Raw genomic sequence first — 21,702 nt, 5'->3', positions numbered from 1 at the left:
GAAATTTTGCGGGCGAATATTTTACCACATGTTGGACAGGAGAAGAGTTTCTCTCTGTTGTGTTTCCTCAGGTGGGAGTTCAATGAGCTCAGCAGGGTGAAACCTATCCCACATATTTCACAAGTAAATGATTTCTCTCTTGAGTGGGTGCTCATGTGATTATTCAGACGCCGAAGGTCAACACAACCTCTGCCACATATTGTGCAATAAAAAGGCCACTGACCTGTGTGGACGCTGATGTGGCCCTTTAAATGAGTTTTTGAGAGAAACTTTTCCCACATATTGTACAAACAAATGGCTTTAAGCCTAAATGCATTCTGTGATGCACCTGAGAATTATACTTTGATTTAAAGGTTTTTCCACAAACATCACATGTTAAGGATGAGTAGTTCTGACAGAGTTCTTTAGTGTTTCGTTTTGCTTCCTGGAAATCCTGATGACCGGATTTCTCCAGACGGCTAACCGGCTCCGGCTGCTCTCCAGCCTCCGGTTCATTTTTAATCTGTGAAGCTTCTGGTTCCTCCTGGTCCAGACTGGAGGTTCCCTCAAACCGGTTTGGACCTTCTGCATCGGATCCTTCTCATCCCTGCAGACATGTTGCTGTAGGACGTCTGCAAAAGAATAAAAACACTATCAGTTAATATTATATTCAGGGAAACGACCTGAAAACATAGTTCTAAAAATAACAAGAGATGCACGAAGTAAAATCCATGTTTTCAATAATTAAAACGCATCAGGATGAACAAAAGGCTTTCAGCTGTTATGAAAATACTGCAAAGACGAAAAATCAACTTGAAATAAATTTTCCTTTGCATCACAGCCTTGAACTGGCCTCTGTCTCTTTAAGAAGTCAGAAATAGTAGGAGTCGTTGTTTCCTTTATTTCCTGATTTATTTCTCAGACAAATAAAACCAAGTGTAAAAAATAGAAACCAACAGAATATCTAACATTTTCATACCGTTTCCATAACTTCATCTGAAAGCAAAGGTTGTAGCTGAAACCTGCTTTTTATAATAACTCATTTGTATCATTAATTTATTGTAATTTGCTGTCAGTTGTGTGTTTGTTTGTGTCAATTGTTTTTTCTTTTTTTTACCATTGACCAGCAGATTATAGATGACAATCAGTCCTTGTGGATAATCTGGTATATTTAAAAAGTTGTTTTAATGTTTAAACTGTCTCATTATTCTGTTGGGAGCGTCCTTAGTTTAAAGGATCTTTGCAGTTTTCCAGTTTGATCAGATTAGAAGAGCATCAGGACTGAATGCTCCATGTTTGGTTCTGGGATTAAACATTCTAATCATTTCTCTCAATAATAAGCTGATATATTTAGAATAGAATAGCATTTATTGTCATTGAACAGGATTCAACGAAATTTCTATTGCAACTCCCGTGCAAAAAGTCAAATATATACAATATTAAATAAACAAACACACAATAATAATAATAATATATACAACTAAAATTAACTAAAGGCAAATTTGCTCTGCAGTGTAATTTGTTGTAAATAAACTGACCTGAATAATGAATCCTATAATGTGAGTCAATTTTCTCTTTCCATTGTTAATATAGTTTGTAAAATAATCTTCAGTTCAGCCCAGTTTAGCAGCAGACGGATCTCTGTCTGCAGTGAAAACATTTCATCCAGACCCACCAGAACTTTGTCTCTGCAGCTCCGAACCGACTCTGTGTAGCTTAATGTCTGGTTTCCAGCTGATCCCCATCATCCTGCGCTGAGCATCGAGCTCTTCCTCGTAGCTAATGATGGTTTTTTCAACCTGAGTGAAGATTTCCTCCGCAGCAGCAATTAGTCTCTCTCTGATAAACTCTCTGAGATGCTGAACTGAACACATGTTTGCTGAAATACCAGCAGAAACACGATAAAACAACCGTTTACTAACTTTCCTCTAATGGCGGATCCTCTGACTCCAGCTGCTGCTTGAGCCTTTTTTCTTCTACTTCCGCTGAGGGTCACCTGAGGTCCACTTCCGCCGCCTGCTGGGCTGGAAGGGAACAGCCCGGATTTTAGCCTGGGCCTATAGAGGCTGCAGCCCAGGGCCCCGGAGCTTTGGGGGCCCCGAATGATGCTTTGTGTTTCTGTGAATGAATAAGGTCAGAAAGCCTCTTTGCCAGTTTTATTACTGGCAAAGAGGAATTTGTTGTTGAAAAACTGTCTGCTTTGTTTTGACAAACGTCCATCATCAATGCTTGAATATTATTGGTCCAAGTTTGGTGTCTGTCGTTTTGAGGACGAGCTTCAGAGAGTCATTTCGCACTATGGAGGACAACAAAGAAAGTATGACGCAGAGCACTGGAACAACAACAAAAAAAATGTGACAGTGATGTGATGAAGAAAATATTAACTCTCATATTAACATGGAACATCGTCACTCTCCGCTTCCATTGCAAAGAGAGCTGAGGCTGATTTTTAGAATTCTGTAGGTAGATAATGCTGGTCTCATGGTTATGCAGTTGTGCCTAACATGCTGAAACTGTCTTTTCTGTGCATGTGGTCACTTCCTACAAGATATGGTCAGAGTGTACAGGTTATGTTGAGCCTGTTATGTTTAACTTTTTGTAAACCATGTTGTCATACAGACTGATGCGGTGATTTGAAATGTGATGTCAATGACTGGATTGTACCACATCTAACCCGTCATGCAGGTTCCTGTTTGTTTTACTTATGTTTTTATTTATTTATTGAAAAGAAATGTAAATATAAAATAATAATAATTAAAAACAAACACTGTATAATTATGTTACTGTAATATAATGTACTTTCCCAAAAAAGAGTTTATGACTCAACATTCCTGTTAGATATAAACGACTTATTCATTGTCAGGTTTGTAATGTATCGTCACTGATTTACTGTTTACTGGGCTTCAGTATCGATCAAATTAATACAATAATGAAAGATCTGTATGATCAGAACTGAACGAGAAGAACAGTTCAGCGGTGTTTGGGTTATTTGGTGTGTGAGAGAGTGTGTCAATGACAGGTTTTAAAGTTTGGTCCATTTACTTGTATCAGCTCGCTGGCACATTCAATATGGCGGACGCTGTGACGCATCGCAGGCGTCTTCGTGTTTAACGTGACTCTCAGCGGAAGTAAAACCAAACGGCTCCAGCAGCTGGTGTTGCGTTTCAGCTAAATATTCCGCAACAATGCCTTCAGTTCAGCAGCTGAGAGATTTTATCAGAGAGCGACTAACTGCTGCTGCTGAAGAAATATTCATCCAGGTAGAAAAAACCATCGTCCGCCATGAGCAGGACATTTTGCTGCTGGAAAAATGCTGGAAACCTCAAATAAAACTCACCAGAATCGGTAAAAGCTACAGAGGCCAGCTAGTTCAGACCCAGAAAGTAAAATATAAATAAATACATGAAAATTAGTCGTTTGTCGGGATTTTCTCCCCGTTACCATGACAACTGTTAGCAACCGTCGAGTTGCTAGCTTTAGCAGCTAACCATGTAGCTAACTTTGTGTTACCGGGACAATCTGCTTCATTTAACGACAGCAGACTGGAACTGGAACATAAAACCATTTAAATTATTTTTGAGGAAAAAGAAAACTCTACCAATAGTTATGAAGTTAAGCTTTAAAAAATGAAATACGAGACAATACATAGGACCCAACTGACAGGATGCGAGTGCGCCATTATTCACACATTTACGGTCATGAACTTGATTTATTTTCTGGCTCTTTGATCTCTTACTGTAAATTGAATTTGTACATCATTATATAGCTGACTGAGGAAGCGTCATTATTAATTCATAAAGTTCTTCAATTCCAAAGAGAAATCAGTGTTTAGTTATTTTTGTAAATAAATCTCAATTGTTACTCATTGAATTTATTTGTTCTTTACGGTTTTAGAAGAACAGAAAGTATCTTACAGTTAAACTCATTGGATCATTTGACAAGAACTAAATATTATTATAATATTATTCTATTTGCAATAACTCATAAAATTGACTTTTTGCTCAGGGTTTTAACGGTTCAACTCCTGAACTCCAAATTAATATCAGCATCAAATCTGAGATTAATAACACATCACACATCTTTTAAAACGGTGATATTAACTTTGAGAGGTGTTGCCACAATAAGTGGATACTGCCGAATTTTACAGAACCTAAACATACTTCACTGTCCTTTCTTGAGAGGAACAAACCAGGATGTCTGGATCAGAACCAACACCGGTTCTGGAGACAGTCATCATGTTAATGAGCTCTTGTGTCTCCTTGTTCCCACAGATGAGCCAAAGCAGCATGTCAGCAATAAGAAAGAGAAGGTACCAGAGGAACCAGAACCTCCAGAGAGTAGACAGAACCAGCAGGAACCAGAACCTCATTGTATTGGAGGGAAACATGATCATATTCAGATTAAAGAAAGCCAGAAGGAACCAGAGTTTGGAAAAACATTGATCCAGTACCAAGAGGAGATCAGAAAACTGGATGTTTGCTGGAATCAGCCCACCAGAACCGTATGAAACCCACCAGAACCGGTACAGAGCTCACCACACTGCAAAAACACAACATTTACCAAGTATTCTTGGTTTAGTTTCTAGGCAGATATCTTAGTACACTTAAAATAAGACCAAACTAACTTACAAGTAATTTTTCAGCAATATTTTCCAAATTGTTGAGTCAATAATTTCTTAGTATTGATGAAAAAGTGTTTTATGTTCACTAAGATATTTTCACTACAAATTAGACCAAAATTACTTGGTAAGATTTAGTGTTTTTGCAGTGCAGAACTGGTGAAATCAGCAGGATGTAGATGCTGAGCAGCTTTCTGCTCATCTTCTGTAGCCAGGAGTTCAGATTTGAGGCCTTTTTTCTGGACCAATAAATAGTTTGGATGGATAAGAGAGAAAATAACTGAGGATCATCCTGTTTCTAGATGAAAAGGCAAAGTTCCAGTTTATCTGTAGAACATTTCAGTGATCAAAGTGCTTTACATCATAAAAACACAAAGTCATAGAAAACACAGCCAACAACTGAAACATTACATTTTATCAATGCCATAATTAGACATCAGATTGTTGATTAATGTTTTATTATTATTACTATTATTGTATTATTCATTAGGAATCACAACAAATTCTAGAAAAGATCTTAAATCTCAGTTGTTTTGCTTCTTTCTAAAAATAAATTCAATACATTTGGGTCGAAGTGGACTTAATGGAGACCGATGGCACCAGAGCAGCTCTGAATCACAGCATCAGTTTCATTCTGGGAAATTATTCTGTTCGTTTCTGTTCCTCCAGACGTCCCACAGCAACATGTCTGGAAGGAAGAGGACGTTCTCTATGAGCAGAGGGAACCAGAACCAGAACCTCCACAGTTTACAGAAGATGGACCGTCAGATTCAGATCATCTGCAGTGTGAAGAGACCAGAAGAACCAGAAGGTTTGGGTGTTAAAGAGGATGAGGAGGATGTAGATCTTCCTCAGTTTGAGGATGAACCAGCGAAACCAGAACCTCCAGAGTTTGAAGATGGTGAAATAAATTCAGAGTTTATGGAACCTATGAAGATCAAAGACCAAGAAAAACTTGAACCTTCAGAGTTTAAAGAGAAACTGGAGATTAAAGCAAACGAGAGAGATCCAGAACCTCCACAGATTAAAGTCGAACAGGAGGAACCAGAACCAGAACCTCCACAGATTAAAGTCGAACAGGAGGAACCAGAACCGGAACCTCAGTGGCTCACCTTCCTGATCCAGAGCAGCCAGCAGAGCCAGCAGCTGTTTTTGACGTGTGAAACCAACGTCTTTATGGACCCGCTGCCTTCTCATCAACCAGAACCAGAAAACGAACAGATTCACCATCAGAACCGTCCAGAACTTCAACACCGTTTCTACTTGGGTGCAACGCTGGATGCTGAGCAGATTTCAGAGGAATGTGATGGATCAGAACCGCCACCTGTCCAGCAGGAGAGGAAGCTTTGGAGCGGCCGGGAGGCAGAACAGTTTATGGTAACAGGGTCTCAGGAACACGGCTGGGATTGGACCAGAACCAGAACCAGAGCAGTTTCAGTGTCAGTACCATGCAGAGGAGCAACAAAGTTTTATTGAGCTTAAACCATTTTATTCATGCGATTCTGATCGGATCCAAGAGGAACCAGAACATTTTCAGCAGCAGGAACCAGTCAGGAGTTGGGAGGAGAAACTTCTAATGGCCTCAACTTGTCAACAACATGGCTGCTTTCAACCAGAACCAGGCGCTGGTCCGCTTCACTATCAGAACCCACCAGATCATCACCACAGATTCATGGAGCTTTACGGTTTCTACTCTGGTGTGATACCAGGTCAGGAACACTATGGATCAGAACCCGTCCAGCAGCAGCAAAAGAACCCAGGCTGGCAGCTGATCGCTCCGACCCGACCTGCGGCTGAGGACCAGAACCAACAGGGAACCAGCTCTGCTGGGTCAGAGCGTCGTTCTCAGACCAACACTGTGAAGTTCAGTAAATGCTACGTGTGCAGTGCCGTAGTGAAATCTCAGAGTTTGAATCAGCATCTAAAGACGCATCCCGGTGTGAAACCGTATGTTTGCAAGCGCTGTGGCGAACGCTTCGCCCAACATGCTCACCTGAGGGACCACAATATGTCCCACCTGGTGGACGACCTGAGAGCGCGGCAGCTGGCCGGAGTCAAAAGCAGACAGAAGAACTTCTTCTGTGAAATATGCAAACGAGGTTTTGCTGAACTTGCTTTTCTAAAAAATCACTACAAAGCTCACAAGTGGGAGCAGCCATTTTGTGAAACCTGTGGGAAACATTTCACTTCTGAACATTCACTCAAGTCTCACCTGAAAATACACCAGAGGAAACGTGCAAAGCCATTTTACTGCGGGTTATGCAAGAAAACGTTTGCCTGTCATTCGACCAAGAAATCCCACATGAAGAGGCACAAAGAACAGGAAGCCTTACCGTCTAAAGCATGGCAGGAAATGTCCAACACCACAAAGCCAGTAGCCAACCACCGAAAAACTCCCTCAGCTGCTGAGACCTTGTTTTGTAGAATATGCAAAAGACTTTTTCTTTTTAGGACTTCTTACATTGCCCACATGAAGTCCCACAAAAGCGCCGCCAACTGTTGCCGAAAATGTGGAAAAGTTTTAAAGGTAAACAGAGGCTGGCAGCCCACAGGAAGTCCCACAAGAAGAAACCAGCCTGTATTTGTAGCAAATGTGGAAAAGTTTTTTCCAAATATGTGAAGTCGGTGCCCACATGAGAAGCTGTGGGAAGCTCTATGGATGTGAGAAATGTGGAAATAGGTTTTCCTCATGGAGGGGAGTCAGATGCCACCAGAAAGCTGGACGTTGTAGGGGAAACGTTCAGTCTGTGAACTAGTTTATTTTATTTTCTTCTGTTCTAGTGATGTTGCAAAGATGAGAAATAACTTTCTGTAGAATATTTGGAAGGCTGTTGTTTGATTTTTGTCTCGTTTTCATTGCAAACAAAATGTTGAATGTTTTTTTCACTGGTTTAGCTGCTGATTGGCTTTGATGGTGTTGAGCCGTATTTAGGGTTCTGATTGGGTCGTTGATGCTCTGACCTCATGTTGCCTGTTGGGGCGTCCATTTCTGGATTGGAGGCTGGTTCTAATCTGGATTTCTTAACAATTAAAAGTTCCATGTTTAACGTTCAAATCATCAGCCAATCCTCACAGGTTTGGAGTTTATAATCTGATATTTAGATGTTAACATGAATCTGTTACTCAGTTTAAAATAAACTGGATAAAAGACCAGAGGTGTCTGTGTGTAAATCAATCTGTAATGGAAGGTTCTGATCCGGTTCTGTTGGATGGTGCTATTCTACCTTTTACTGTCTGTGTTACATGTGTTGGTTCAGGCCAGCAGAGCTTCACCTTCCTGCTCATCTTTAGAAACTTGTGCTGTGACCAACAGAGATGGAGGTTCGACCCGGCAGCAGGAGGTTCTGCTCCACGATGGAGCCATTTTATCCCAGAGGTTTATTGAGTGTTGCCGTGTTTCAGTAATAATGTCTTCAGTTCAGCATCTGAGAGTTTAACTGCTGCTGCTGAAAAAACCATTGACTGAAAACCTCAGAAAACCTCAAAAAACCTCAGAAAACTTCAGAAAATCTTAACCCTCAGTCCGCAACAATAATGTGTTTTCATAAACCTGAAGCTCAACAACCAGCAGGCGGCTCAGCATGGTGGAGCATCGAGCTCCTCGTAGCTAATGATGGTTTTTCTACCTGAATGAAGATTTTCTCCTCTTCTTCATCCTCCTCTTCCTCCTCAGCAGCAGTTAGTTTCTCTCTGATTAAATCCCTCAGATGTTGAGCTGAAGACATTGTTACTGAAATATATAAAACAAGTTTTCTATATGAATCCACACAACCTGATGCTGGAGCCTTTTGTTTAACTGGAGTCACTGAGAGAAAACAGCTGATTGATTATTTACAGCCCAGAACGACTAAACTGGACCAGCAGACCATTTTCAGTCCTGAAACCTGAAATACGAAGCAGGAATATTTCAAAGATATGATTTCAGATGAATATCTTAACTTTGAGCCAGTTCAGTGAGTTCACTGAAGCAGGAAACAAATTCACTAGTAGTTTAGCTGGATAAAAACTCAAACTGTGAGATGATTTATATTTTATGTTCATGTGTTTTAAAAAGTTGGCCAGTTTTTTCTTCAGTGATGTTAGTGAGTTATATGCTCTGCTGTTTAACTGAACACAAAGCTGTTGCCTTGTTGTGATCACCTGACCTCATAATTAAGTGCACCCTAATACAATCCTGCATCAATACCAATGCTCCACTTGAAGCAGCTTTAATTCAATATTCTTCTCTTCTTATTAAATTCAACGTCTCTTTATTGGCGTCACATCAACCAGAAGTTCAGTTCTGCTGTTTCAGGTCGATCAAAATGTTCTCAGCTCTGGATCAGCTGCCAAACTAATGAAATTGATATTTCTGCTTGAATTTAAACAATTATTTGGTGTTTGGCCATAATCATCAATTAAAAATGATTAAAACCATTGATTGATTGGAAGGCTGCTGTTGCTGCTCCAGTCCAGCAGGGGGCGGAAATGGACCAACCAGCTGCTTGGTCTCAGTGTGACGAAGGAAAACAAGACAACAGGAGCAGCTGAATATTTCCATATCTTCATCCTCAGTTCGGCAGCAGCTAGCTGCTAACTGCTAGCAGCTAACTGCTAACTGCTTCCGCTGTTGAAACACAACGTCGTTCACTTCAAGGAAAACAATGTGATGGAAATCAGCTTTACTCACACACTTCAGTGTTTTCAGGTCGGTGTTACGGTTCAATAGGTTTCATGTTAACTGGTGACTAACTTCCGGTAGCGTTGTTGCTACATGGCCGAAGGACCCCGCTTAGCTGCCCTGGTCAGAGCCGGTCTCTAAACTGCTGTCGGTCTCGGGTTAAAATCGTTTCTTCCAGGATTTAATTAGTTATGTTGGTTTCATCAGCAGCTGCTTTAAATGCTCATTTATCATTTGTCAGTTTATGTATTCTCAGTTAACATGAATATTAAGGGGTATAAACCCCAGATAAAAATAGAAAACATGAAATCAAAGGAAGATGCAGCTTTGATTAAACAAATGTGTTTTCCCATTGCGCCTGGGAAACTGACGTCACTTCCTGTCAACCTGTTCAGGTTTGAACTTAAACACCAGATTAACTTGTTACTACTGCTATAAGGTAGGCAGCATTAAAAGGTATCTTATTTTCTAGACTGTCCAGACTTCCTCAATTTTGAGCTTTCATGTTTTCATCTATGACTGGATTATTACAATTATCATGACTCAGATCACAGTGTTTTTTATTCCAAGGACGGTGCCGTTTCAAACCCTTCTGTTTTATGCATTCTGTCTTCATTTGAATTTTTATATGGTTTTATTAGTGTTAACTTGGAATACAAAATCTGATATCAAATAAATAACTATATTTAGTTTCCTCTCCACCAGGAACACCACCCCAAACTGTCAGTGCTGCATAGAGAGTTTCTGTCATATTACTGGACTTCCTGCAGAATGAGATGGTCATCAATTTAACGATGTCCTCCTTTTCCCAAACAGACCTTCAAAAGTCGCATGTCTCCATTAAGAAGGAAGCTTCCTCCCTCCAACATCTCTGCAGCGCAGGCAGGAGGCCGAACCACAACCAGAGGGAAGAAGAACCTCAATGGACTGAAGACAATCAGATGGAACCAGATCCAATTCAATGGATTAAAGAGGAACCAGATCCAATTCAATGGATTAAAGAGGAACCAGATCCAATTCAATGGATTAAAGAGGAGGAGGACGACACAGGAGATCCAGTGACAGAAGAAGAAAAGGAGGAAATAATGTCTTCATGGGCGAAAGAGAAACAGATAAAACCAACACCTTCACTCATCGAAAGACAAGAGAACCCAGACAGTCATAGGATTAAAGAAGAAGAGGAGAAACAAGAATTACAGTGGATTAAAGAGGAAGACCAGGACACAAAACACCCAAGTTTGGAGGAGGAAAATGAGGAACCAACATCTTTATGGGCTGAAGAGGAACAGAAGAAACCAGAACCTGCACTTAATGAAGAACAGGAGGATCTAGAATCTAAATGGATTAAAGAAAAAGAAGAAGCAGATTCAATATTGATTGTTGAAGTAAAGGAAGAAACAGATTCTTCATGGATTAAACATGAACAGCAGGAACTGGAACATTTTCCAGCTGGGCAGGACCAGAAGGGCCTCTGCAGCAGTGAGGAGGGAGACAAGCTTGTCCCGGAGGAATCTATCGCTGTGATGGACTCTTCTCTTCAGGAAATCTCCAGAAAAGGTTCTGGAGAACCAAGAACCGAACAAAGTTTGTTTCATATTTCTCCTGCAGACAGTGAACATCAGGAAGGAAGCAGCTCCACAGAGAGCAGTCTGACACAAACAACATGTCTTTAAAATGTGACATTTGTGAGAGAGCGTTTAAGAAGAGGTTTAACTTGAAAGAGCATTACAAAACCCACACTGGGAGAGACCTTATTGTTGTGAAACATGTGGAAACGTTTTTCTCGATTTGGTATTTTAAAAGTTCACAAGCAAACTCATACAGGTGAGAGGCCTTTCTCTTGTGAAACATGTGGGAAAACATTCTTGCGAATTTATAACTTGAATCTTCACAAAAAAGTTCACAGCGGTGAGAAGCCTTTTTCCTGTGACATGTGTGGAAAATCTTTCTCTCGTATTGATAATTTAAATCTACATAAGAAAAGGCATGCAGGTGAGAGACCTGTAAAAAATCATGCAGGTGAGAGACCTTTCTCTTGTGAAACATGTGACAAAAGTTTCTCTCGAATTGATCATTTGAAAACTCACAAGAACATTCACACAGGTCAGAGACCTTTTTCCTGTGACACTTGTGGGAAAAGTTTTTCTCATATTGGCAATTTAAGTATTCATAAGAAAATCCATACAGGTGAAAGGCCTTTTTCTTGTGAGACGTGTGGAAAAGGTTTTATAAATAGTTCGAACTTGAATGTTCACAGGAGAACTCACACGGGTGAAAGACCTTATTCGTGTGAAGTTTGTGGGAAAGCTTATTTCATCCGCAATCACTTAAATGTTCATCAGAGAACCCACACAGGTGAGAAACCTTTTTCATGTCAAATATGTGGCAAAAGTTTTATTGAGAAGAGGAAACTGAATTATCACATGAAAAGGAAGCACAGAAGTAAGAAATAGTCATTTGATTCTCACTGGTTAACAATATATATTCAGAATTTTCTTAGTTTTTTTTTTGTTGTATATTAGAAAAGTGAAATACTAATTAAGCTTAAACATGAGTGGGAGTGAAAGTGGGTTTAACCCGGTTTGTGGGTGATCGGCTCATTCTGTATAGTAGTTTTACTATCAGAAGGTTTTTTGTTTTTGAAAGCTTCAAGTTGGAATTTTATAATAAATGTTGAATTTAAACACTTGAAGACAATTTGTTTTATTTTAAAATTTTTGCTTGCATTAAATTTGAAAGTACCTTTTTAGTTTCAGTGCAACAGAGATCAGAAGAATATGATTTTCCTGTTTGTTAGGAAAAGCTTTTTGAGATTAAAGCCTAAAATTAATTTATCAACTGTGGAATAAAGTCAAAATGATGAACAGCAGTAACCAACTGCAGATTCTCCAGATTGATGAAAGTTTTTGGTCCAATTTATTTTTAGACAGTTTACAGATCAGAGGTATGAACACAGTCAGCAGTGTCTCCATAGCTACAGGTTTAGGTTTATGTTTAATATTAAATATATAATAATAAATGTTGAATCACTAATAATGAGGGCTACAGGCTGCAACCTGCTCTACTAGCTTTTGTTTTTTTGTCTTTCAGAGACGAACCCTGAAGTTTTATGGTTTCAATCACTGAGGTTTCAAAGATGGAAAGTAGAAAAAGCAAAGAGCTGCAGAGGAAACTGGAAACATTTGCAGCTAAAGGTGCAAAACTGAGCAACTTTTCCATAACAACAAAAACGTTGCTGTATGTTAGAAAATCTTTTCTTTTCTAATATGCAGCATCATTAGACCAAATGTGGTCTAATGATCATATTTGTCGTTAGTAACGTCAGATGTGGATGAAGAATCGGGCAAAGCAAGATATATCAGTTTGTATTAAAGAATTAGAATATTGTGTGAAAATGCATTATTATTTCTTGCCAGTCATCTCAGAAAGGGAAACATTGCCAGAAATCATCATCCATAGAGACGTATTCCTGTAAGTTTGATGTTTATGTTTCTCAGATCATAAAAACTCAAAATTCTGTCTCAGAATGTTTTCAGAAACGGTGAATGATGTCATCATTGGAGTCTGTCAGATCTAACCAGATCAGGAAGTCAAACAGCTGCTTTCTCAGTCGGTCAGTCGGATTCACAGGCTGCTGACGGACAGATGGACACAATGCAGGAAACTAGAGGATCAAATGTCATTTAATGTTAAAGATTCATCTCTGTTCTGAAAACCAATGCAGTGAAAAAAGCTGCTTATTTCTTTATTCTGAAACATTTCAATAAAACCATAAATAACAGTTTTATGGTCGTCCTGTAAGTCAGTAACATGTCAGGAATGTCAAATAAATCAATATATCAAACGCTTGTTCAGCATTTGGTGACAGAAACAGATCAACTTTCTCATTTAACATTCAGAAGTCTAACATTATGAAAATCATGTCTTCATAAAATCAGATCAGAATGTAAAAACCATTCTGATCCTTAATACTTGGAATTATTTAGTATTAGTTAAAGTTTTACTCAGGAGTTTTAGGTTTGCATTTTAGAGCCTCGTTGATCCAAAGCTTTCATTTCTATTGTTTTGGTTGAATTTCACTATAAAAGCTTATTATCTAATATCATTTTATAATGAAATGTTTTATGAACCTCAGTGAGCGTCCCAAACAGCACAGGAGCTTTTCCTCCTTTGATTCCATCTGAGGCTGTTGAATCTGAATTTTGATGCTTGATGGATCGTTTGGTTTCAAACTGACGTGAAAAATAATCTGCAGACTGATTCAGGTGAACAGCAGAGGCTTTATTCACAACCAAGATCATTGGTGTACAAATTAGAATGAATCTTATTCAAATCATAGAACTATTACGACTTGATGTGTAAAACCAGACAGATAAACATCTACAGATATTTATACTTCATCATAATCTACTGTCCTGTAAAAACCACAGCAGCAACAATCACAACCTAATTTAATTTGATTCCTGTGTTTAAATTCAACATTATAAAACCAAATGTGCATCTTATTCAAAAACAAAGAGAAAAACTAATAAACATTCAAACATTTTGGTTTTCACAGTAAAAGCCTGAAATTAATTTATCAACTGTGGAATAAACTCAAATATTTTGAAGAAAAACATTGAAAAATCAAATAATGTTGTCAACAACCATCAGCAGTTTATGAGCTTTAAAATAAAGTTTTAAAGTTATGAACTGAAACTTCAGTTTATCATCGTTGGTGTCAAAAACTTTCCCAGTTTTCTCTGCAGCCCAGTGGAGATGATTTAAGTTCCCAAACATCCGACAGTATTTGAACTAAACTTCAGCTGCTGGACAGATGGACCTGCTAGAAGACTTTGGTTGTGAAGAGTAAAAGGAGCCCACATCACCAGCCCTCCACCACCATGCTGGACTCCATCTATGAAGCAAAGGTTTCTGAAAATGTGTTTGTCCATTCAGAGCTGCTGATTCAGAGGCGTCAAAACATCTCACCTTCATTTCTAAGCATGTCTAAATCACTAACTTTATAATACACTGTAAAAACAGAAAACTACCAAGAAAACTTTCAATATTTCTAACAGAGAGTCAGTCTGAGTCTAAAAGCATCAAATACGTTTTTTCCACCTCGGGCTTTTCTGGTGCACATTTCATGCAGAGATTTCATGATTTGATTTGCTGGAGATATTTGGATCGGGTCAGAACATGTTTATACAGGAAATGTTTTATTCTAGAAGCTCTTCACAAAGCTGTCCCAGGAGAAAGGCCTCTCCCCTGTGTGGCTTCTCCGGTGCATATTTAATAAATAACGCCTAGTAAAACTTTTCCCACAGATTTCACAAGAAAACGGCCTCACACCTGTATGAATGTTCTTGTGGACATTTAAATGACCGATTTGAAAGAAACTTTTCTTGCATATCGAACAAGTAAAAGGCCTTTCACCGGTGTGGGTTCTATAGTGAACATTTAATTGAGAACGTCGAGCAAAACTTTTACTGCATGTTTCACAAGTAAAAGGTTTTTCTCCAGTGTGGGTCATGAAATGCTGTTTTAAGTCATATTTGTTCTTCAGTAATCTCCCACACATGCCGCAGCTGACAGGCCCTTTCCGACCGTCACTGTGGGTCTGAGTCTCTGACACAGTGGAGCTGCTTCCTTCCTGCTCTTTGCTCTCGGCTTCAGCAGAGACCTGGAAGGAAGGACGCTCACTTCTCGCTTCTCCTTCACTCAGATCCCGACTCTGGAGGGTGAAAGTCTCCATCAGAGCAGCAAACTGCTTCTGGTCGAGCCGTTCTCCCTCCTGACCGCTGCAGACGTGCTTCTGGTTCTGCCTGGTCGGTAAAGGTTCTGGTTCCTGCTCTTCAAAATCAAACACTGCAGATTGTGTCTCCTCCTCTTCCTCTTTAATCCATAGAGATCCTGGTTCCCAATGTTCTTCAGTCAGTGGAGGTTCTGGTTCCATCTGTTCCTCTTCAGAACAAATGACTTTAACAAGAGTCTGGATGAGAAGAAATAAGGAGTTTATTAAAACTTTGTAAGGTGAGAACAGAAATACAGAGTCAAGTCTGACCAGAACCTTCTACGGGTTCTGGTCAGAGCAGAACCTTTTATAGGTTCTGGTCTATAGAAGGTTCTGGTCTGAACCTGTAGAAGGTTCTACAGGTTCTGCTCAGGCGTTCCCTCTGGTTCTCTGGGTGTTTCCAACAAGGATTCTCACATTAGTTGCTCAGTTTTCTGCACCAAGGATTCAGTGGAGCCCAAACTGATGGTCCTGCCATCTGTCTATTGTTAAGCACAGGGTTGTTGTTACTGAATGGAAGTTTATAGGAGAGCAGCTCAACGTATTTCATGATAAAATCCTGCAGACACAACCTAAAGCCCTGGTCCTCAAGGCTCTCTGTCCTGCATGTTTCAGACGTTTCCCTGCTTTAATGTCCCTCATTCAACTGATTGCAGTTCAACAAACGCCTGTTAATCAGTCATCAACTGAAATCAGATGGACCGAAGCCTGGAAAACCCTAAACCATGCAGGGCAGGGATCAGGAGGACCAGGCTTGGGAAACATTGATCTGAAGCACCAGAGGGATGAGAGGAACATTAAAAACGTTTCCATTACATCAGTCCACTGAGACTCAGCTCCATGCCTGGACCTCTGCTCCTGCTGGACGGCAGCAGCTTCCTCCTTCACCGACACATGAGGATCCTGGAGGCCTGTGGGGACAAAGGAAGGGATCATTAATAAACATAGATTTATTGATGACTGTCTGATCTATCAGATCAATAAGTGATCAACAGATTTGGAGCTCTGGCAAAACAGTGTGTAAATAAAATGCAATATGTCAGTGACATCTGGTGCAGAGCAGATATAATATTAACACACTGTTACTTTAATGAATGATAAATGGAGTGTAAACCAGTTTAAAGCAGTAAACTACCAGTTCCAGGATGAACTCTGACCTCCTGAGCCATTAAAGAACACATTATGTTTTATTGACACAAAGAAGTAAGAATATTGGGTTAAGGTAAAATAAGCCAACAAATACTTGATGTATTTCACATCAGCAACTTCAGACAGTTATCAGAAACAGCATCACTTCACCGTCCAACTGCAGTGAAACTGTTTCAATCTTATTCATCAAGTTCTTTGGATTAAACAGAAACTATGATTCACTCCATCAGGTCACATTTCAAACTCAGACAGGTTCTGCTCCCAGGACTGAACCCTGGTTCGTACCCCTGGTATGGCTGTCAGTGCATCTCAGCAGCTTTATCTGTGGGCTGGTTCTGCTGACACAGAGATGATAACAGTTTGTGTTCAGTTACTTTAATGAGACTCTGAGGGGATTTAAGTGGAAAATTGAAAATCCAGCAAAAGGAGGATCAAATAGCAGAAATATCAAAACCACAAAATCCTCCTGAAGTGCATCTCACTTAGAAACAATATTAAGAAGTGAAACTCCTCAAATGATCTGTTTTCTGATCAGATATGACCGAAACTCTTTGCATCATTAATCTTCTTTTACCTCCATCTTTCTCCCTCTGTCTCAGATTAATTATCTGCAGTGAAAACATTTGATCCAGACCCACCAGAACTTTGTCTCTGCAGCTCCGAACCGACTCTGTGTAGCTTAATGTCTGGTTTCCAGCTGATCCCCATCATCCTGCGCTGAGCATCGAGCTCTTCCTCGTAGCTAATGATGGTTTTTTCAACCTGAGTGAAGATTTCCTCCGCAGCAGCAGTTAGTCTCTCTCTGATAAACTCTCTGAGATGCTGAACTGAACACATGTTTGCTGAAATACCAGCAGAAACACGATAAAACAACCGTTTTCTAGATGAAGCCACACAACCCGACACTGGATCCTTTTGTTTTACTTCCGCTGAGGTCACACTGACAGAGAGGCGTTTACTGGACCACTTCCGCCCCCTGCTGGACCGGACTGGAACAGCAGAAAAAGACAGTTCTCTGAATCAGAACTGAACCTTTTCTTCATTTTTGGGTTTTACGAGACACTGTTTTTTATTAGGTTTTACCCAATGGTTTAAGCCTTTAGGAAATTTAATCCTATTCACTGAAGAACTGAAATATTTTCTAAGGGTTTCACAAAAATTCAGCCACCTCTTGAGAGCCATATTCTGGGTGTTAGTTTGTTGCGTTTCTTTCCACAAAAACCATACAAGTAATTATTTGGTGCACCAAAAATTTAAAGAATGAAAAAGTTCAGGTATGTTTCAGGTGACGTTATGCTGTTCCGCTCCAACCAACTGATTTATGGTGACATCCAGCCAAAGGAAAACTAAAGGATTTACTATCAGGTTGTGTGGATTCATCTAGAAAACTGTTGTTTTATCGTGATTTTCCGTCACCCGTCACCCTAACGGGGTCAGGAGGTGCTGGTGCCTCTCCAGCTGCGTTCGCCAGTCTGTCGCAGGGCAACACAAAGACAAACAGGACAAACAACCATGTACACACACACACACACACACACACACACACACCTAGGGAGAATTTGGAAAGACCAATTAACCTGACAGTCATGTTTTTCGACTCCGTGCCGAAAGACCCCGGGCCGGGAATGGAACCCAAGACCTTCTTTCTGCAAGGCAACAGCGCTACCAACTGCACCACTGTGCAGCACACCAAACACTTTTTAAAATTTTTGTTTTTGCTGTAATTTCTTTGCTATTATATTGACAAAAGCATATTATTATTATTATTATTATTATTATTATTATTATTATTATTATTATTATTATTATTCATTGATTACAAACATTAAATGTTAACCATCATTTTTAGTTTTAAGATTTTGTCTTTAATGTTTTAATTTCTGTTATAACATCAATCAGATCACCAATCACCTGGCAGAGACACTAATTGTAAAAGAGTGACACAGATATAGTAGGAGAAAATTGACCTTTGGCTGTTTTTATTTTAAAACGTTTATAACATTACAACATGTAAATAAAGTTTTACCTGACTCACGTCTCCACAGGATTATTAGAATATAACAAGGATAATGAAGCCCTGAAACAAATAATAACAATATTTACTTTTATTGTCAGTTAATATCTGCTCTATTAATAAGTTTACAGAAGTTCTGCTGCTGCTCCGCTCCAGGCCAGCAGGGGGCAGAAACGGGCCAATCAGCTGCTTTGTTCCAGTGTGACCCAAGCGGAAGTAAAACAGAGCGACTCCAGCAGCAGCAGCAGCGGCAGCAGCGGCTTTGTGTCGTTTTATTGTTTGTTAGCTGATGTTTGAGTCACCATGTGTTCAGTTCAGCAGCTGAGGGATTTTATCAGAGAGAGACTAACTGCTGCTGCGGAGGAAATCTTCACTCAGGTAGCAAAAACCATCATTAGCTACGAGGAGGAGATTAAAGTTCTGGAAACCTGCAGGAATGAAGCTCAGATAAAAACAACCGGAACCGGTACGTTAAAAATGAACAGATGAATCCGTTAATCAGAGAAACTTCCTTGTTTGGAGAAAAATGTTCGTTTATGGAAAAGTTTCGCAATCAGAGCTCCATGGCGACACCTGCTGGTCCAAGTCAGAAATCGAAAAACCGATTAACATTAAAGCGAATTCATTTTCAGAGGTGACTTAATAAATGGCTGAAGTTTGTAATTAGTAATTATAAAGTGATCATGTTTATTTTAAAATTATCCCTCCAGAGGAAAGATGATCAGATCTTTGATCCAGTTGTTTCTGTTTCATTCTGTGGTTTATTCAGTGATTATGAAGACATGATGTGATCAGTGGCTCTGGATGAACTGTTTTTGTTCATCCGGTGTTTTTTCAAGCAGACATTTTAAGTTGCCAGGTCTGTTTCCCAGAACACACTGAGTGACTCTTTTTCGCTGTTTCTTCCTCCATAGCTGCTAATAACAATTAGCTTTCATCAACAGCTCATTGGTGGAAGGAAGTGAGAGTATTAAAATATTAAAACTTGATTTAGTAAATCTTTGAGGCAGATAATTTATGGGAGTTTTAAAAATGGTCATAATTAAACCAAATATTTGATCTGGTATGTTTTGTGTTTCTCTAGCTGTCCCAAAGCAACAGGAAGATGAGGAAGATGAGGTTCTCACTGGCAGCCGGCTCTGCAGTCACATGATGAGTTTAAATGAGAACCAGGAGGAGTCTGAGCCTCCACAAGATGGCGACAGCAACCAGGAGCTGGGACATCAGCTGCTGAAGGAGGAACCAGAAGCTCCTGGTGTGAAAGAGGAACGGCAGGAAGTCTGCTGCAGTCAGGAGGGACAGAGTCTTCATTTCACTCAGACTCTGCAACAAACTGAATTCAGTGAAGAAGAAGCAAACATTGAGCATCTGGACTCTAACAATGTTTCTGCTCTGGAGAACCAGGATGAAGCAGGAAGCTGCAGTCCTGTGTTAGCGAGTTGGGCCGAATCGGTCCCAGATAAATCCTGTGAGTGTCGTGTCTGTGGGAAAGCCTTTAAATCTCAGTATAACATGTTGCGACATCTCAGAGAACACTCAGGGGAGAAGCCATTGCGCTGTAAAATATGTGGAAAGGTGTTTGTGCAGACATGTCATTTGAAAGAGCACTTACAAATGCACACAGGTGTCAAGCCCTTTTCCTGTGACACCTGTGGGAAAAGCTTTACCAGGAAATCCAGCCTGAAAGTTCACAGGAAAGCTCACACAGGTGACAAACCTTATTCATGTGAAACCTGTGGGAAACGTTTCAGCAGAAGTTTTTGTTTGAAAGTTCACAGAAAAACTCACACAGGCGTTAAGCCTTTTTCATGTGAAATCTGTGGGAAAAGCTTCCGTGAAAAATGGTATTTGAAATTCCACATCAAGACCCACACAGTGGAGCAGCCATATTCATGCCAAGCATGCGATGAAAGCTTTAATAGTATGAATGAACTGGTTTGTCACCAGAAAGTCCACAAACCTGTGAGGGGTTTCTGGTGAGGTGTGAAGGTTTGAGGTTTGAAAGTTTGAAGGTTTGAGGTTTGAAGGTTTGAGGTTTGAAGGTTTGAAGTGTGAAGGTTTGAAGGTTTGAGGTTTGAAGGTTTGAAGTGTGAAGGTTTGAGGTTTGAAAGTTTGAAGGTTTGACGTTTGAAGGTTTGAGGTGTGAAGGTTTGAGGTGTGAAGGTTTGAGGTGTGAAGGTTTGAAGGTTTGAGATGTGAAGGTTTGAGGTTTGAGGTGTGAAGGTTTGAGGTTTGAAAGTTTGAGGTTTGAAGGTTTGAAGTGTGAAGGTTTGAAAGTTTGAAGGTTTGACGTGTGAAGGTTTGAAGGTTTGAGGTTTGAAGGTTTGAAGTGTGAAGGTTTGAAGGTTTGAGGTGTGAAGGTTTGAAGTGTGAAGGTTTGAGGTTTGAAGGTTTGAAGTGTGAAGGTTTGAGGTTTGAAGGTTTGAAGGTTTGAAGTGTGAAGGTTTGAGGTTTGAAGGTTTGAAGTGTGAAGGTTTGAAAGTTTGAGGTTTGAAGGTTTGAAGTGTGAAGGTTTGAAAGTTTGAAGGTTTGACGTTTGAAGGTGTGAAGGTGTGAAGGTTTGAAGGTTTCTGGTGAGTCGTTTCTCAGTTCTGCTCCAGATGTTTCCGTCATCCAGGCGTTTGCTTTCACAGCCATGATAAAGGTACCAATCAGCTGCAGCAGTTAATGTTTAACATTTTGAACATAATTCTCCCATCAATACGACCAAAAGGTCCATACAGTTCAATATTAATGTATGTGAATCAGGAGTCACCAAAATGGGATGAAAGGAAAGGATGTCGCCATGGTGGCTGATCTTCATATGTAGATGAGGTTGGATGAGACTTTAACTGAACCATAATGGTCCAGTTAAAGTCCGTGTTCCCTGTGGTTGATGTTCTGATGAAAAACTTAAACATTTGTGTTTTTCATCAGCTTTCAAAGACTCTGATGAATGAAGCGTTTCTCCTGAACGACGTTTGAATGTTAAATATGTTTCAACATTTATTTCTGTTAATTGATTTCTAAATGTTTGACAGACTGAACTTGATTGTTAAGCAACGTTGTAAAGTTCTGATTTTGTTCAATGTTCTGTGAAACCTTGCGTTGCCCTGGATGTCCTCAGTGAATAAAGTTGCCTTGTTTGGGGCCGATTCTGACCGCTTCAGTTTATGATTTCAGTTCAGTTTCAGCTCCACATGTTGAGTCCTGATGCAGAGAAACCAGTTTGTCCCAAATCAGCACCAGTCAGGTTCTGGAGTCACAATATCAACAATAATTCAAAGCTGCCAGCAGTGTTGATGCTGTTTGCATAACTCTGGTTAAACATTGTGTTGATATTTCTATCAGCAGATGCTGATCATCTGCCTCGTCAGTCACATTTTGGTGTTTTGTCATCGGTGTGGACGTGTTTTGAGTGATGTTTCTACTCCAGAGCTCAGAATATCCACAGGTACTTTGACATAATACCTGAGCTCAACCTGGTGTCTCTGCACTGCTGCGACTCACAGCATAAAATAAGAATC

The 21,702-nt window shown here is 39.9% G+C and overlaps 3 protein-coding genes and 1 pseudogene across 15 annotated transcripts; 3 read left to right on the top strand and 1 right to left on the bottom strand.

Annotated features, from left to right (window-relative positions):
* Window positions 1-3,038: 3,038 nt before the first annotated feature.
* LOC129352725 (zinc finger protein 202-like) lies at window positions 3,039-7,740 on the top strand (annotated as a pseudogene).
* Window positions 7,741-11,023: 3,283 nt separating this feature from the next.
* LOC129352739 (gastrula zinc finger protein XlCGF49.1-like) lies at window positions 11,024-11,926 on the top strand. The gene has a single exon (XM_055021846.1). It carries the CDS (start codon window positions 11,024-11,026, stop codon window positions 11,708-11,710), a length of 687 nt encoding a protein of 228 aa, XP_054877821.1. The 3' UTR covers window positions 11,711-11,926.
* Window positions 11,927-13,517: 1,591 nt separating this feature from the next.
* On the bottom strand, window positions 13,518-17,087 carry LOC129352708 (zinc finger protein 135-like). Its single transcript, XM_055021819.1, has 3 exons — window positions 16,821-17,087; window positions 15,850-15,944; window positions 13,518-15,231 (listed from the first exon to the last, which is right to left on the bottom strand). Exons 1-3 carry the CDS (start codon window positions 17,017-17,019, stop codon window positions 14,464-14,466), a joined length of 1,062 nt encoding a protein of 353 aa, XP_054877794.1. The 5' UTR covers window positions 17,020-17,087; the 3' UTR covers window positions 13,518-14,463.
* Window positions 17,088-18,431: 1,344 nt separating this feature from the next.
* On the top strand, window positions 18,432-21,336 carry LOC129352709 (zinc finger protein 436-like). Of its 13 annotated transcripts, XM_055021824.1 has the most exons (4): window positions 18,432-18,662; window positions 19,281-20,185; window positions 20,254-20,291; window positions 20,496-21,336. In XM_055021824.1, exons 1-2 carry the CDS (start codon window positions 18,500-18,502, stop codon window positions 20,174-20,176), a joined length of 1,059 nt encoding a protein of 352 aa, XP_054877799.1. In that variant the 5' UTR covers window positions 18,432-18,499; the 3' UTR covers window positions 20,177-20,185; window positions 20,254-20,291; window positions 20,496-21,336. The 13 variants fall into 13 exon arrangements, 4 of the variants coding, with proteins under 4 accessions (XP_054877799.1, XP_054877797.1, XP_054877798.1 ...); XR_008604921.1 differs by lacking the exon at window positions 20,254-20,291 and having other exon boundaries at window positions 19,281-20,230; window positions 20,747-21,336; XR_008604920.1 differs by lacking the exon at window positions 20,254-20,291 and having other exon boundaries at window positions 19,281-20,253; window positions 20,337-21,336.
* Window positions 21,337-21,702: the final 366 nt, after the last annotated feature.

The sequence above is a fragment of the Poeciliopsis prolifica genome, unplaced genomic scaffold (genome assembly GCF_027474105.1).
Source record: "Poeciliopsis prolifica strain line A6 unplaced genomic scaffold, Auburn_PproV2 SCAFFOLD079, whole genome shotgun sequence".
Taxonomy (NCBI): Eukaryota; Metazoa; Chordata; class Actinopteri; order Cyprinodontiformes; family Poeciliidae; genus Poeciliopsis; species Poeciliopsis prolifica.
Note: the sequence above shows the minus strand (reverse complement) of the source record. Positions and strands in the feature narration are given on the sequence as shown.